This window comes from Lagopus leucura, unplaced genomic scaffold (assembly GCF_019238085.1).
Source record: "Lagopus leucura isolate 7727_CA_CO unplaced genomic scaffold, USGS_WTPT01 Super-Scaffold_73, whole genome shotgun sequence".
NCBI classification, from domain to species: domain Eukaryota; kingdom Metazoa; phylum Chordata; class Aves; order Galliformes; family Phasianidae; genus Lagopus; species Lagopus leucura.
In genome coordinates this window covers 37,727,346-37,743,410 of record NW_024962252.1, presented here as the reverse complement: position 1 = coordinate 37,743,410, position 16,065 = coordinate 37,727,346, and the positions used below count along the sequence as shown (strand labels likewise).

The following is a 16,065-nucleotide window of genomic DNA, read 5'->3' as shown; positions in this document are numbered from 1 at the left end:
TGGGCACTACGTAACCATCAAAACTTGTGGAGAAATGGTGATGCTAACAAGCAACAACCCCTCATCTCCAGTTACGCTGTCAGCCTGAGAAACATCACACTAGCTTCTATTTGCTTTGGTGGGACTTTTCAGAATTTCTGTATCACTACAATTAATAAAAGATAGGGCATTATATATTTAAAAAGTTACATTAATTTCTGTTGTGAACAGACATTTATAACACAATAATAAAATATTCAAGAATGGTAGGAAACCCATCCAAAGAAGCAGCAGCCATTTGGTCAGGAATGCAATCTCTCAGAACAGGACTGCTGCCAAAGGGCAGTTCAGAAATGAGAGATTCCCCAAGTAGGACAAAATACAGTAAGAATTTGAAGCAGAATCCTGCCACGTGCTCCAGTTGCAACATGAGACAAATGTGCTCATCCTCATGTTCTAGCTGCAAATTGATAAAACTTCTGCAGTCTTCAAACAAGAAGGCAATCTTATTCTTACTGGACTCTGAGCTGGCCTAAACTTGGATCTGCTTAGCTGATTCTGTGGCCAATGTAAGGCTTCAAAAACTGAAAGTAAGGCTTTTTCATGAGAGTAGGAACAGGAGCACAGATAACATTTTGCTATTTACATAACTACCTTGGTATCAGCCAAACCTCCATTTTTGGTACAGTGATCAGAGAGAGTCCCATTCTGTGTTAGTATTAAACAGACACAAACTTCTCAAGGGCAAAAAAAAGTGGAAATGAATTGTTCAATTTAAAAAAAAAAAAGCATTTTATTTAACTCTGAATTCATAAACTCAGATTCCAATGAATCATACAGTTAAGGAGTAATGGCTATATGAGATGTTACACAAAAATTCTCCTTTGCAGGATTTGCAAATACCATAAGATGATCCAAAGAAGGGGGAGTAGAGAGCTAATTAGGGGAATGAGAAGAGCGTGACTTGTTGAGTCCAGCAAAATAAAGGGTGTGAGGGGATGAGATTGCAGTCTATAAATAATTCTGGCAGGGGATACACACAGGAGGGAAAGAAAGGCTACTTTAGGGCAGTATTTGCATGGGAAGATGGATGTAGACAAGTCCCAAGGAAATGCAGGTTTGAAGGTTAAAAAAAGGCTTTCCTGTGAGAGAAGTTTCTGTCAGACAGCCTCCCAGCAGCAGCAGTGAGGGGTGAAGCGTTTACTGCCAGAGCACAATCAGTTTATGGAAGGATAAAACAGCCATTTGCAACACTGAAGAGCTGGGTGTGCTACCGGGTGGAGAACTGATCTGCCTAGGCTGAAAGCTGCCAGCCAGGCTGAGCCTCCATACCTGGGTGCGCTGTCACCCTCTCCAACCAGGGCTGCAGACACACAGCAAATTACAGGAAAATCAGAGCTGTCATACAGAAAACAAAAGCATCCGTGATGAGAATAGGGAAAAAACAATTATTATTTTGGTCAAAGTGAGCAACGGGGACTCGTGGAGTTTATTATTACCAACATACACCCCTCTGAGGCACGTTTGTCTTTGCAAGCCTATGTCCTCTCTTTTCAGTGCTGGATTTGATTACTAGGTGACTAAAGATGTGAGTGCTTTGCAAAAGGTAGATGGTTAGCTCTAATTTTAGCAAACGTCTTTAATGTGGACGTTGAAAGATAAATGGTCGCTACTGCATTTAAGAAGATTGCCAGCTCCCCATGGAGCGTTGTTCAGGAAGATTCATATCTGCAGCTGCAGAAAAAAACCCAACCTAACAGTACTTGTGGTTCTGTGGGAAACACTACGTTGGTAAAGGAGCAATCATTTTGTGAGAGCTCTGGCGGTCAGAGATCAGCACAGGGGGCTTTCCGGAAGGCACAACAGCCGGCCTGCTCCTCCTGCCAGCACTGCAGGTAACTGCTGGGCGGGCGGTGCTTTTCCCTCCTTTCTCCTCTGGCTTTGCCCTGTGCCCCCGTGCAGAGCTTGGCACAAAGAAATCGTGGAACGATTGGTTGGAATGTAATTTTAAAAGGCTTCACTATGTATCTGTGCAGGTGAACCCGTCGGCGTCATCACATCTGTCTAACCATCTCCACGCTTAGCGCTGAAGGGAAGAGAGTCGGCGCGAGGGCATCTAAACATCAGGCCCCACTACCAGTCGGGAGGGAGCCGGCGTTTGCAGGTGAACGCTCAACTCTGTCCACGTGATTCTTGGTATAAACAACGAGCGTGGAAAATCCGCGCTTCTAACACCGGTGAGCGACGCTCCCCGAACCGGACCCCGACACATCCGCTCGCGATCCCCGCCACTGCCCAACCAGCGGCCTCCCCCGGAGCTGGAGACGCCGCGCTCCGCCCCGCAGCACAACGCCCGCGGCCCGGGCTGGGCTCGGCTCGGCGGCGGGAGCCGCTGCGGGGCCGCGGGGGCGGGGCCACGCTGGCCAATCAGGGGGCGACATCGAGCGAAGGGTGGAGCCAAGCGTTGAGTGGCAGCTGCCGAGATAAACAACTTGCCGCACCGCATCGCGGCACCCCGCTCCTCGCGGCCCTGTGCACGATGGCCGCGGTAGCGGGGCTCGCGCCGTCTCCGCGCAGGAGGCGCCGAGCCGGGTGGCAGTCTCTCCGCTCCCGCGACGTTAAGAGTCGGCAAGTTCCCGGCGGCCGCCGAAGCGCTCGCCGTCTCCGGGGCGCGCAGTGCGCCGACGCCGCCTAGCCGCGGCGGCGCGGGGCATGCCGGGAGTCGTAGTTCAGCCGCGGCCTTGTCCCGCCCACACTGCCGGGGCCGGCTCCTGCCGCCGCACTACCACTCCCGGCGTGCCCCGCGCCGCGCCGCGAGGAACCCAGTTGAAGCGGGTGGCGGCGGAGCGCACCCCCTCCCCCCGCCGAAAAGCCCCGAACCAAAACAAAAACAAACCCCCCCCCCCCCCCCCCATCCCGCCCGCCCCCAGCGAGCCCCGGAAATGGCGGCGCCGGGAGGGGGCTCCGCCGGCCGGGGGTGCTGATCCGGCGCCGCGTCCCCCTCCCGTCCCTCCCCGCCCATGGGCGAGACATGGACTACGAGTTCAAGTCGAAGCTGGCGGCCGAGCGCGAGCGGGTGGAGGATCTGTTCGAGTACGAGGGCTGCAAAGTGGGTAGAGGCACCTACGGGCACGTCTACAAGGCCCGCCGCAAGGACGGGTAAGGGCCGCGCGCCGCCAACCGCCGCCGGGGCCGCGCGTCGCCAACCGCCGCCGCTGGCCCCCCCGCAACGCCGTCCGCGCCCGCCCTCCCCCCACCCTCAGCCCGGAAAGTTTCCCGGCACGGGCGGGCAGGTGCGCGGGCTGCCCACGCGTGTCCGTCACCGCCTCGCGGGGTCGCGTTCGCGTCGGGGGTTCTGCCCCGCGGGCGGGAAGCTTGAGGCGGCCGCGACCCGTCGGAGCACCGCTCGGGTGAGCCGGGCGGCCCCGAGGATGCCGGGCAGCTCCTCCGGCCGCTATAGCCGCGGCTGCGGGATGGGGGCTGGGTGCTCCCCTTTGCGGATCGCCACCTGTCCCCGTAATCCGTAGGAGAGCCACCGCGTCCCTTTGCCCTGCTGTCTACGCGGGCTTGGTCTAGGCGGGTCGCTGAGCCCGCTCGTGTCTCTAGATCTTCCTTCTTGCCTCTGAGGGAGAGACGGCTGAAAGGTGTCGTAAGGATACAGCTCGCACGCTGTGGGTTGGAGAGCTCACGCTGCCATTTGGGGTTGCCAAAAGCGTCACAGGCCTCCAGAAGGCACTGGTGCAGGGCTGAGCTCGGACCCCGGCCCCGTCCTTTTGGAAGGGCCCTTAAGCGCTTTTTCATTTATTGTGTCTTGTGAATGGTGCACAAACGTGGACTGTACTTATAGAAGTGTACTAAGCACGTTCTAAAGACTCGTAAACCTCAAGTGGCACCCTTCTAGCCGAACGCTGAAGAGCCTTCAATTCCAGGCAGCTGGAACTTTGAAATGACTGAGTACGGAAAAATGGCTTTTTGGTTGTTTTATGCAGCTCTGGAAGTGATTGATGGCATGCTGCTTTAGATTAATAAAGAAACCTAGGCTTCTTTTTATAGGAGTAAATTGCATTCATGTGTTTCTCAACAATTTAAACTGTGAGCTAAGCGGCTGTAATATCAAAGGGATCAGTAACAGAGTCAGCAGTTTGGCTCAGGTGAGGGACCTGGCACTGAGAGGTGAGCTCTTCTCTGCCTAACTGGCTCTGCAGCCTGAAAAATAGAGCGTAACTAACTCTAAAAAGAAACTTTACTGCCTTCCTGGGTATTACTGCATCAAGGAACGATATAAAAGAGGTAGAATCTAGAGTTTACTGTTTTTATGACCAAAAAAAGACTGTCTCTAGCTTATCTGCCTTGTTTCCTTCAGAATTACAGTGATGCTGCAAAACACCATAAAGGACATGTCTTCAAAATCTTTAAGTAGTAGCATTAGAATGTGGATGTCCCGTCCCTGGAGGTGTTCAAGGGCAGATTGGATGGGGCCCAGGGCAGCCTGGTCTAGTATTAAATGGGGAGGTTGGTGGCCCTGCATGTGGCAGCGGGGTTGGAGCTTCATCATCCTTGAGGTCCCTTCCAACCCTGGCCATTCTGTGATTCTGTGAAATGCAAATAGGCAGTAAATCAGAAGTAAGCGTGGCAAAAAATAGGTTATATCCAGCTTTGATATGCTAGAGCTGTGAGCAGGCCAGCTTGGGAGAGAAAGTGAGAAGTTTCAGTAAGTGGTCAATTAGATTGAAATGCAGAGTAATGGGACACAAATGTAACTTTACTGTAAGAAGTCAAGTTTTGCTTCGTGAAGCATGGAAACTGGGTTATGGGATAAGAAACTTCACTCTTAATTGGTTTATGTAACTGCTGGACCTTTGGTGAAAATAAGATGTGAACAAGTTAGAAGAATCATTAAGATGAGGTGATTTCTTTATGGGAAGAGAAAAAGCAGATAGCTAAAATATCTTTATGCAGTGGAGCATATTAACCATTAATCTTTAAATTTGTGGGTTTCTTAATGACAGAAACTTTTCCAACAGAAAAACAGAAGCTCAGCAGTGATGCATATTTATTGCGTGCTGATCACTGGGGGATTTTGAGGCACATGTAAAGGAATTCTTCTTTGGCTGATCATGGTCTGCTTCAGTATTTCAAATTTGCAGAGCAGTCTTGTATTAGATTCTGGCTACCTGGCGTCTCATAGTCAGTTTGCAGCCTCAGGAGGCTGGGGGCACTGAGAGCCTCTGCAGCAATTCCACAGAGAGCCTGTCACTTCATGTTTCAAAAACTTGGCACAGAAACTTTATGAAATAGTAAAATGTGTTTATATGAAGCTTGGCAAGCTGTTGGATCAAATGCTTGTAAAAGTGGTTGCTTGGGTCTCAGTGAATGGCTTGGGTATAGAAGAAGTTTTTAGGTGAAATAACAACTGAGTTTGGCCTTTTCAACCTGGAGTGGAATATCACTTGGGCGCGTTTCTAGTGAGCTGATTGATTTCTGTGAAAGTGAAGTATTAAAGCGTTTTTTTTAGTAGGCAGTCAGGTCTGAACAATGTTGGTCTGACATTTGCATGTCATATAAGCATATTGAACACCTGAGTATCTTTTCCAGTAGTGTTTGTGTGGCCTGATGAGATCTAGAAGTATTACCTTCATTATATGCTTAGATAAGTAAGACATCTGGATTGTAAAATCTCAGTATCTGTGTAGCCCAGAAGGGGTAGAAAACAGGTCTTTGTGTAAGCTGTCTAATAGCTTATTTCAGTGTGCACTAAAGCTGGACTGGTGGCTTGGAGGGGATGGAAATAAGAATATGGAAATAAACTTTGTGATTGCAGTCCAGCTGTCAATATTAGGTACTTAGTTTTTCATGTAGCTGGAAAACCTGTTATTTTTGTGTGTGTATCGCCTCAACAATAGTATGCTGACTTTGCTAATGTTTCTTTGGACACCAACTCTCATTTGTCCAGTAAAACAAAGACTACACTTACCCAGTCATGGTTGGTACAGTATGATTTGTTTTGCATTACTTTTCTTGGTACATTCCTGCTCTTTCTTTGCTCAGTTTCAGCCACGATGGTGTTTTTAGTTAGGCTTCCTGTACTTCCTTATTTCAGGGGAGGCAATTTGTAGGAAAAAGCGTGGGTTGGAATTTCTGTTAGTTTTTTGGTGGTGGTAGTGTTGCATATGTCTGAATTATTTCCCTGTACTCTTTGAGAAGATCGATCTGTCAGTTCACGCCACTGCAGGGTATTTCCGTTCTGTCATCTGTACGTCTGCTCACCTGCAGGAGTGTGTCTGGACATGTCAGCAAGCTGGGAAGGTACTGCTGTTAGTTAGGCAGGAATGCACCAGGAGTAATGGGATTCAGGAGTCAACTGGAAACAGGCTGTTCTTGGTTCTGCAATAGCCAATGTAGCACTTGTAAAAGCTGAGACAGATCTGAGGGAGCAAAAGCTCTCTAGTTCTTGCCACTTGTGCTTGCTTTTAAGCAAACAGCTGAGCTGGCTGCTCTCTGTCACATTGTGGCCGTGTTATATAGAATCATAGAACAGCCTGGGTTGAAAAGGACCACGATGATCATCAAGTTTTAACCCCGTGCTATGTGCAGGGTTGCCTACCACCAGACCAGGCTGCCCAGAGCCACATCCAGCCTGGCCTTGAATGCATGCAGGGATGGGGCATCCACAGCCTCCTTGGGCAACCTGTTCCAGTGTCATCACCCTCTGTGTGTAAAACTTCCTCCTAATATCTAACATAAACCTCCCCTGTCTCAGTTACCGTTCTTTGGCTCACTGTATGGCTGTGGACAACAGAGGTTATTAAAACAAAATTGCCAAGAACTCTTAAAAACGAAACAAAAACCTAAATATGTAGTATTTTTAATCCTCACGTTTCAATACACCTTTTAAAAAGTGGGTGGGTGCAGGGAAAGACAGGAATACAGAACTTCCAATATGGTGTGTGCAGAAAGGCTGGGGGCTGCTGAGGAGTGAGCGCTGCCCCTGTTGACCCCTCCCCTCCTATTAATGAGTACTGAGAGCTTGGAGCTAAAGGGGAGTCTGTGCTACTCCATGCGGTGTCAGTGTGCAGAAGTGTGGATGTCTTAATGCTGGTATGAAGCGCTCACATCCATCCAGGGGTTGAGTGAAAGTTAGGGAAGAGAAAGGAAGGGGAAGTCCACAGTCAGAGTAAGTATGAATCTAACCCAAGAATGCTGGCTTTGTTTCCTGCCAAGTAACCTTTAGTTTTACATTATTATTTTTTAATATTCTGAATCGCGTTTGTTCAAAGCAGATGTGAAAAATCTTGATAAAGAGAGGAATGCTGTGGAGAGCAGCCGCGCTGAACCAAACAGGCGTTCCTGTGGTGTGGCTCAGGCAACTGGGATTTCTGCACAGAGCTGTGTTGCACAGAGATTGCATCTAGTCACACGTATGACCGACATCGCTTTGGTGGTGGAAAACCTGCAGCTTAGAACAGGCAGAGGCAATCTGTGTAACCTACTAAATCAGTATTAGTGTAACAGTGCGCTTCTCCCAAATTGTTGTTCTTCAAAACTTAAATACCGAACTAATCAAGCACAAGTGTGTCAGGAAGTGAAACTCGCACTGGAGTTGACTAAATGCTACAAACAAGCAGTGCTGGGGTTGCAGTCACAGGGCAATGAGTGCTTGGATGCTGCAGCTGCCCTTGCTGTTGAGAGACAGCTCCTTGATGTGGTAAGGAATGTACGTTCTTGAATGTGTACCTACAGCGTTGTGTACCAGTGCAAGTATGTGCTTGTAAGATATTTGAGAGTCTGTGATAAGTTATTCAAACTTCACATTCGCTATTTGACATTCTCTGGAACTGAAGTGTTCTGAATTGTCATTTGTAGTTGCTGTTTGCTACTGCAGCCCTGTGATGAGCTGCATCACAGGGATGTTGACCCAAATCAGAGAGCAATGGATATGATCTTGAGCGATTACCTTTCTCTGCTGCAACATCTCTACCTTTAATGGTACTAGAGAAGATGTTTTTTGCTCCTCACTTTCATTGTTTTTTCCCCCTTGAAAAGCTTGCTAGCTTGGGGAAGATAGAATGGCTGAAGGTGTTGTTGGTACCTTGCTATGTGATCTCTTTGTAGCCAGATAAACCTAAATATGGGGTTATGTGCAAATCCTGAGAATGTTTCCTAGCAGTGAGTGGTGTTAACATGTGTGAGAAGAAGCAGGAGAATTAAGAGAAACCTGTCTGACTAGTTGTCTGCAGTGCCTTCTCATGGAAAACCCTGAGCTGGGAAGAGCTCATTAGTATTTCATGATTGTGCTGAGAGCTGATAGCACAGCTACACCATGGCTTTGCTTCCTGCCAAAAATGGACCGTGTGAATGGTGATGAGTAATTCTCAGTGCTTCCCACAGGCTCTCGCATGTGATCTCTCCTGTAGTGATTTTGTCCTTTCTCATGTTGCTCTCTGAGCGCAGGGATGAGCCGTGTGGCCTGGGCCTGTCAGAATGCAGGCAGCAATCTGCTGGTGTTTCATTTTGTGCTGGGGTGAGGGCAAGAGGCTTTGGGGCGGTGGCAGGAGGTTGAGGGAAAAATGAGATGAGTGTGGGTGATGATAAGCAGGAGAAGTTGTGTTTGAGAGAGAAACACACGAAGGCTATTGCAAGTTTGCAGAGTAATACTCATGCAGAAAAAAAAACTTCACGCCTATGAAGGAAAACCTCCGTAATGACCTATGAAGGAAAACCTCTCAATATTTAGTGTTTTTTCTTTTTGGTTTTAAAGTAAAAAGAGACAGAGAAGATAAGAAGCATCCTGTCACAGACTGAGGAGTTAAAAGTTTCCTAATAACTCTGCAGGAAAAGGAAACTAGAGTAAAAAGAGAAATGGGTCCCTTTCTTCATCTTACTTGGTAAGAAGGTACATTGTGAAGTAGAAGAGGAGCTAGGTTAGAAGCTGAATATTTCTTGTGAACTACTAGGCAGAAATGTAACATGTTGGTGTATTTCTGGGTCATCCACTGTAATCCCTTGTATTGTAGTAGGAGTGTTTCTTTGTGACTTTACTTTCAAGCTTATCACATTATGCGTGGTTTAAAAAAGAAAAACTGAGAAATCACCGTGATTTAGAGCGCTGCAGGCTTGGTTGCCTGCATGACCATTGTTTCTGTGGACTAGTGTAAGCAAATTTCTCTGAGTGACATGGTTAGCACCTTCATTAAATTTCTAATATCTTCTGAAAGTATATCCTGAAATGATGTTTTTTTCTGTGGCCTTAATCAAACATAACTTTTACAGATGCCCTCTGACCCAAGTTTTTGTCCTCTTTTTTTTTTTAACTGTTGAATTCTGCGCTGCAGAGTAGGACTGTAATTACATACACTTACTGCTGCTTGAAGCATAGTTGAGAAGTCATTGCAGACTGTGTATATAATATGGGAAAGGATCTTCATAATATAGGAAAAGATTTTGAAAATCACTTCTAAAGATCCTTTCCTATGTTATATACACTTATGTGTGACTTCCGAAGATGACACAGGCTGCATGACATCTTCTGAACTGGCTGCACTTTTCTGAACTGACACAGGCTGCACTTTTCCAGCTTCTTTTGCAAAATATTAGAACTTAAAGTATTGGAACTTAAAAAGATTAATCCATTTCAGTACCAGCGTGTTTGCCTGAAGGAATGCTGAAACTTGTCTAGGGCAACTGCATTTGGATCAAATTGTCTGGCTCAGTGTGTGGCTTTTAGGAAATAAGAACAATTTTTGTGTAGCAAAGGCAAAACCTTTACTGTTTTGTCTTGACTTATGAGTGAATGTATCTAAATAATTTAGCTTTAGAAAACACCTCCCTGCTCTGGGGACTTTGTTTATATGGATCATTGGACTGTCAGTTAGATGACTGACAGGTAAAAAAGCTAACTGTGATGAAAGTCAAAATAATGACTCTTGTGAGTTCAGCAATCTCAATAGATTTGAGGAGGAGTAATACAGAAACATTTTAGATCCAAATTGGTTGTTATTAACAAAATCCTGTGATAGTCTGTAGATCAGTGGATACTTCTGTATCTGAATTTCTCATCTGTGTTTTTTTTAGTCTTTGGTGTGGGAGCATGTCTTTGCTTAAGCTGTACGCTTTGAGATACTGCATGAAATATTAGTGTATCCGATAAGACTGGCTCAAAGGAATGTTGTAAAAGCTGAGTGACCTTTTCAAAATTAGTGGGTGTTTTCTTTACAACTGAAGAAAAAAACCACGTGTCTTTCCTTACTGTGAGAAAGACTGAAGGAACAGGGATTACTGGAACAGTTGACATTATGAGGAAGGTTGCTTGCTTCTGTATTTTTTGGGATTAGCAGTTTTTTAATAAATTTTTGATTAAGGCTACTGCATAACTTCTCATTTCAGTCTCAGTTGTCATCTGTTTTCCACAAGGTTTATGATTTTGGACAGCTTTAGGGTCATTCATTGTGTAGATGAAACCACACAAGAAGTCAAGCATTCCAATAGGCAGAGCCTCAGCTACAGCTGCCTGCACATGCTGGTTTTCAAACTCTTGGGTAAGAGTGTAAATATGAATTGTGGATAGCCTTCGTATGCTTTTAAATATAGGTTTTCAGAAACTGGACCTTGTATGCAGTAAGGTTATTTTGTTGATTACCATTCCCCACAAGTAGAAGATGGCAATTGATTTCTTCTTACGGTCAAAGGAAAGTGAACATAATAGGCAATTGACTGGGAGGCAGAAGCTAGATCTTCTGGGAAGGAAACAATGTCCAGAGGTGAAGTAGGACACTGCCATTACTTTGAGGCAATATATCTGGTTTCCTCATGTATTAATTGCAGAAAAAGTAAGTCCTCTCTACATTGCCAGAAAAGGTTTCCTGCCTGTTCTGTCCCTCCTTCCTTTCCCTGCCCTAACTGGAGTGCCTGCTGCACCCAGGCATAGGACTGGGTAACATAGGACTGACTGCTCTGACTGCAAGTGCCCTTGATCAACTCTCCCATAGCTTTGCAAGGTCATGGAGGCTCGTGCCTGAAGAGATCTGGTGGCACAAAGGCCGCTCTTGAATGAAATGCCAACAGCGAGAGATGAGCTGTTTCACTCCCAAGTAGATCCTCTTAGGAGATGGGCTTCTTACCCGTGTGGTTCATGAATTCAAAAATGAAGGTGTTTAGAGAAGGTGATCACCAAGCAGCATTAAAATTTCAATGAATTCCTATGGGTTGATGATTAGATTTTAGTGCCTTGCTCGGTGAGAAGTGCTGTATTTGTGGCTTTCTTCAGTGCAATTAGTGTAGCAGTGGGTTTCAGTCTCTTTGAATGCTTCTGTTCCTGAAACAGAATTCCTGTATGAGCTGTTACCATGTTCCCAAGGACACTGTCGACTTCAAAGTCAGCTTTGTGTTTGTTCCTTTTATTAAAACCAGTCATTGCAGAGGATAACCAGTTGTTTCGTTGCCCAGTTCTGTCATGCTTCAAATGAGAAACAGAGGTAGACAAATTACCAAATTTAATTTGACCTTCAGTTCATGTCAGTCGAAAGACCATTACAAGTGAAATGCCATTTATTCTACCTCTAGCATGAGTTCAGAGGTGAGGAGAAAAGGTTGGTGTAAAGTTTTGTCTGGGCTATGCTAGTAAGCTACTAAAAGAGCAAGAAAAGCCTGTTCTCACTGTATGATGCATGGACTTCAAGTTCCAAGGAAATCAAGACTGGTTTGAGTTCCCTGGGAACAGACAGGGATTACTGGCCAAAGATTGTCTTAATTGTTGGGAAGCAGCGAGGCACTCTTAGCAGCTGGCATACATCTGTAGGGGTGTGAAATCTTGATCCTCTGACATTGAAATAAGGGGGGAAAAAATAGAGATGCTTTATTAATATTGGATCTTACTTCTTTCTAATGATTTGGACCGTAGCTTTTGGACATATTTTACGTTATTAACTAGGTCATGAATGTTACCATTGTTATTTAGAATTAGATCCGTGTTGTGTTAGTGAGCTTTCATGTAGTTTTGGTAAAGACAGTTGAAGATGTCACATGTTCTTTGTTCAGTTGGAAAGTCTGAAGAAAAGAAGTTCTGCAGTGTATCAAACTGGAATTCTTACAAAAGAGCTACAGGCTTCTCAATATTTGGTATTTTAACAGTGTTTTCCTGCCTATAGAAGTTGTAGTATTTAGCTAGATTTACACTGAAGAAAGAGACCTTGTGTGCTGAGCTGTGGATTTACAGTATGTTTTTACACTATTGTTTTAGGACTTTTAAAATTACTGAAAAACAGATGGCTAATATAATCGAAGGTTGTGGTTAGTCACAAACATTCTTCTTGTAAGTGATTTTATGAAACAAAAGGCAGACTCATTTTTTGCAAAGTTTAAAGGACCCTGGATCTGTGGCCTTGGCACATAATTCACTGATAAGTAAAAGCTTGTTTCTTCTTTCCTTCTGAAGCTTTTTTTCTCCTTGCTGCTTCTCAGATGCAGTAGCCTTTCCAGAAGGGAGGTATTTCCTAAAGCTGTTCATTATCTGTAATCAAGCCTGTCTAGAAAGAAATAAGATAAGGTACAGCTCCATCCCCTGCTTTAATACAGCAAACACTGGCAGAAATTACCTAGAGCGGCAGAATAATTTTACAGCTTTCAAACTTTAATGTGAACGCTCCAGCTTTTAAATATATAAACAGGCTGTCAGGTCTGCTTATGCCAATCTGCTATAACATGAACCTACTCGTTTGAAATTCACAGCTCTCACTCACTCTAGGTATTTTGGAGGCAGCCTAATTTTAGCAGTTACACCAGCCCTGTGGCTGGTTGAGGTCCTGTGCGTCTTCCACAATGGCTGTGGAGTGGTGGGGCAGTGGCTGAAGTTTGCTTTCTTTCCTTCTAAGATGTTTTGTTATTAAAACATAAAGGCTAAGCCATGGCTGATGTGATTTCCAGTTTTCTGTTGTTACAGAGATTTTAAACATCTGTCAATGGCTGTGACTGCAAAATAGTCTCTGTTTGCAGTTAGTTTCTGTGCTTTTAATTTTATGACTTAGGAACTACAGGAAAGAGGAAAAGAATTTGGTTAGGTCAGAACCAATGATTCTGGACTAGTTTTAGTTGTGTCATGTTGCTGTTAACAAATCTCTGTTCCCCACTCTGTTTGATCCTGTTATAGTGGGGAAAATGAGTATTTTTTCTATGACTTGAGGTGTGGTTAGTGCTCAGATGGCTGTTTTGTCTTTTATCAATCAGCTGTCGCCTCATCACATGCACAAAGAGCATCTGCCGTAGGTGGTGTGACAATTGTGTATTTTTTCATACATATTTAGCATCTTTTTTGAGATTCTGTGGAAGGACATGGTATGAGAAAGTGATGTTTAAAGGCCGTTGTCCTGGAAGTGCTTTAAGAAGTTCTCTCCTCTTTAATGTGCGTGTCTCCTCTGAGTTTATAGGCTGGATTCCAAAGGAATAAGAAGCAGAAGAGCAGCCATGTTAAGTGTTTTTTAAAGGTATACCTGAAGATATTCTACAGAAAATGGAATAAAGTAGGGTATAGGTCATCTTCTAATAAGATACTGTGATAACACCCAGAGTCTATTCATAGCCTGATGCCAGTGGTACTTTTAACACGAGCCCTTTTACATGGCTGGGATGTGTCAGATTTTCCAGCAGGCTAAGCTCAGTGTAATTGTTCTTCTGTGTGTTTCTTGCAATGTATGTAATGAAAGGCAGACCTTTTTTTCGAGGCTAGTTGTTATGAGCAGTTGCTCTGTGTTCAGACATCTTGTACAACTTTTACAGCGTTTATATTGGACTTGATTTTAGAATACTGATTTCAACGAACAAAATTATAAAGTTCTTCTATATCTTGTGGTGGATGGCTTTTTAATTTCTTAGAAAAAAGCAAGACAAAAATCATTGCTTAAATAAATTCACGAATTAAGAGTACTGAGTTAGCCTTCCTTTGTGCATGCATTTATGCAAATACCTGATGCTGACAAGTGTATTAAAAAACAAACAAAAAACTGTAAAATGATGGAGGAAGATATGCCTAACATTAAGGAGCTTGGTATTATTAGGTTTTGAGAAGGGTGATCTCTAAAATTATGTTGCCTTCCCTGCCTCTTCTGGTATGTTCACAGATGACAGAAAGGCTTCACGTTTGAGCTCCAGGCCTTGGAAGTAGCGGAGTAAGGAGAAGTGCTGTCTTCTGGTGTGACTGCATGCATGTGCAAAGGTTGCTGACATCATCTGGGATGTCTGGAGGGAGACCTGGTAGACTTCTGTGGTCATCAACAGGCTGATTAACTGTGGTGCTGATAAACTGTGTAGTATTCAGGCCCCTTGTTGAAAATTGATATTATGAAGGCATGGTGAGATGGAAGATCCAGAAATGCAGTGCAGTGTGTGGCACGTGTTTGGTTCTTAAGAGTGTTTTCCTTGTGTGTACTTGAATCAAGGTTGGAGATTGTTTTCTAATTGTTTTTGTATTGCATAGTAAAAACTATTGTGTGGTGTAGGTTTGTTTCCTCCTCCCTCTGCTGCTCCTAGTTTTATTTAGGTATGTGGCTGCAGAAGAGATGCAAACTTTGTTTCTCGCATCTCAAATTTAAGACTTCTGATCTGCTATTGCAGCTGTTGCACACAAAAGGCTTGTTCAGGTCTGCTAGTAAAAACCAAGAGGCTCCATTTGATCAGTATGGTTCTAAAGCATCATGCTAGAAATGTGGAGTTTTGTTTCAAAAGTTCTCATGAATATAACCTGATAAGGCACCATCTCTGTTCTAGAGGTAGAAATAGTTCCTTTAATTCTAGAGGGCAGAAGAATGTAATTGCAAGTGGTTTTGGTCTTGACTTCAGTTAAGTCTGTATATCATTTTACATATCACTCATGCCTAGTGTTAAATAAATTTTTCTAAAACACTTTGTCCTATTTTGTCTGTCAGCTTTGAGCATGTGTCTATAGTTGGTGTTGTATTTTCTTTTTAGGGCCATGGAAAAATGCATGCACTGTGTCTTGTGGTTTTTTTTTTTTGTTTCTTGTTTCTGTGTGATTTCTGGCATTACAGCACTTCATGAAAGACTGTTAAACTTGCTGGAACGTTCTTAAGTACGAAGTTTCCTGCAGCTTCTATTCAAGATAGAAATTTGTTCATCACCACACTCAGAATGATACCATGTGGTGTCAGAGTGTGTATCCTGTAGGTGATGAACCATACCATCTTCCCAGGCAGTGTGGATAACACCAGGAGAGGAATGCGTGTGGGAGCTGAGACTGCAAGCTGGATGTGAGGACTCTGAAATGACACTGGTCTTGTCTAGTCACCACCTGCTAAGGAGGCTGGCTTTCCACCCTGCCCCATGAATTCAAGCACATGAGGGGATGTGTGTGTCTGCTGCATTCTTTCCTGTGCCCTATACGTGTGTGCTGCTCTGCTTGCAGCACAGTGAAGCCTGCTACCAGGCTCCCAGGGATGGATCAGCAGGCAGGCCAGCTACACAGCGAGCCCACAGGCATTACTGAGATGCTGAACTTCCCACCACTGGGAAATGAGGCAGAAATTTGGTGGTCCAATCCATTACTTTCATTGAATAACATATATTTATTGAAATTCAATGTGGATACTGTTCTGTAGAAGTAAATGAAGATCAACACGTAGATTCCCAATATCTTTTGTTTGTGGCTGTTTGCAGTGTGGCTAAAAGGAGCTGGCTGAGCTGCTGGCTGCATGAGGCTTGGTATGGAGAGAGGAAAAGAGTAACAGAAAATGACTTCCCTGCTTGCTGAAGAATGTGTACCATAGTGACAGTGCATGCTGGTTTTTTTTGTCTCAATTCTTTTAGACTAAAGGGTACTTCTACTGCATAGGAAAGACTGAAGTGTAAGAACTCTTCCTTTCTGGAAGGATTAGAACACTTTTTCCAGTTAATTCTAGACCGCCTCACTTTTACTGCTGCTAATACTTTCTTAAGAGGCTGTGGCCATGTGCTCTGTAGCTGTGAGCAGCTTGTGCCTGTTAGCCAGTGCCAGATGTGATCCATGTAGTGGCTTTGTTCCTGCAATACTTAGTGATCTACGTACCATGGAAGATTTTTCAGTTAATGTCTAGGTTCACTTTG

General features: G+C 44.6%; 1 protein-coding gene across 1 annotated transcript in view; it reads left to right on the top strand.

Annotated features, from left to right (window-relative positions):
• Nucleotides 1–2,939: 2,939 nt before the first annotated feature.
• Nucleotides 2,940–16,065, top strand: part of CDK19 (cyclin dependent kinase 19) — a 115,388-nt gene continuing 102,262 nt past the window's right edge. Inside the window, exon 1 of the mRNA XM_042881593.1 lies at nucleotides 2,940–3,138. Within this exon, the coding sequence (XP_042737527.1) occupies nucleotides 3,011–3,138 (128 nt within the window). The 5' untranslated portion in view covers nucleotides 2,940–3,010. The remainder of the gene's footprint in view (nucleotides 3,139–16,065) is intronic.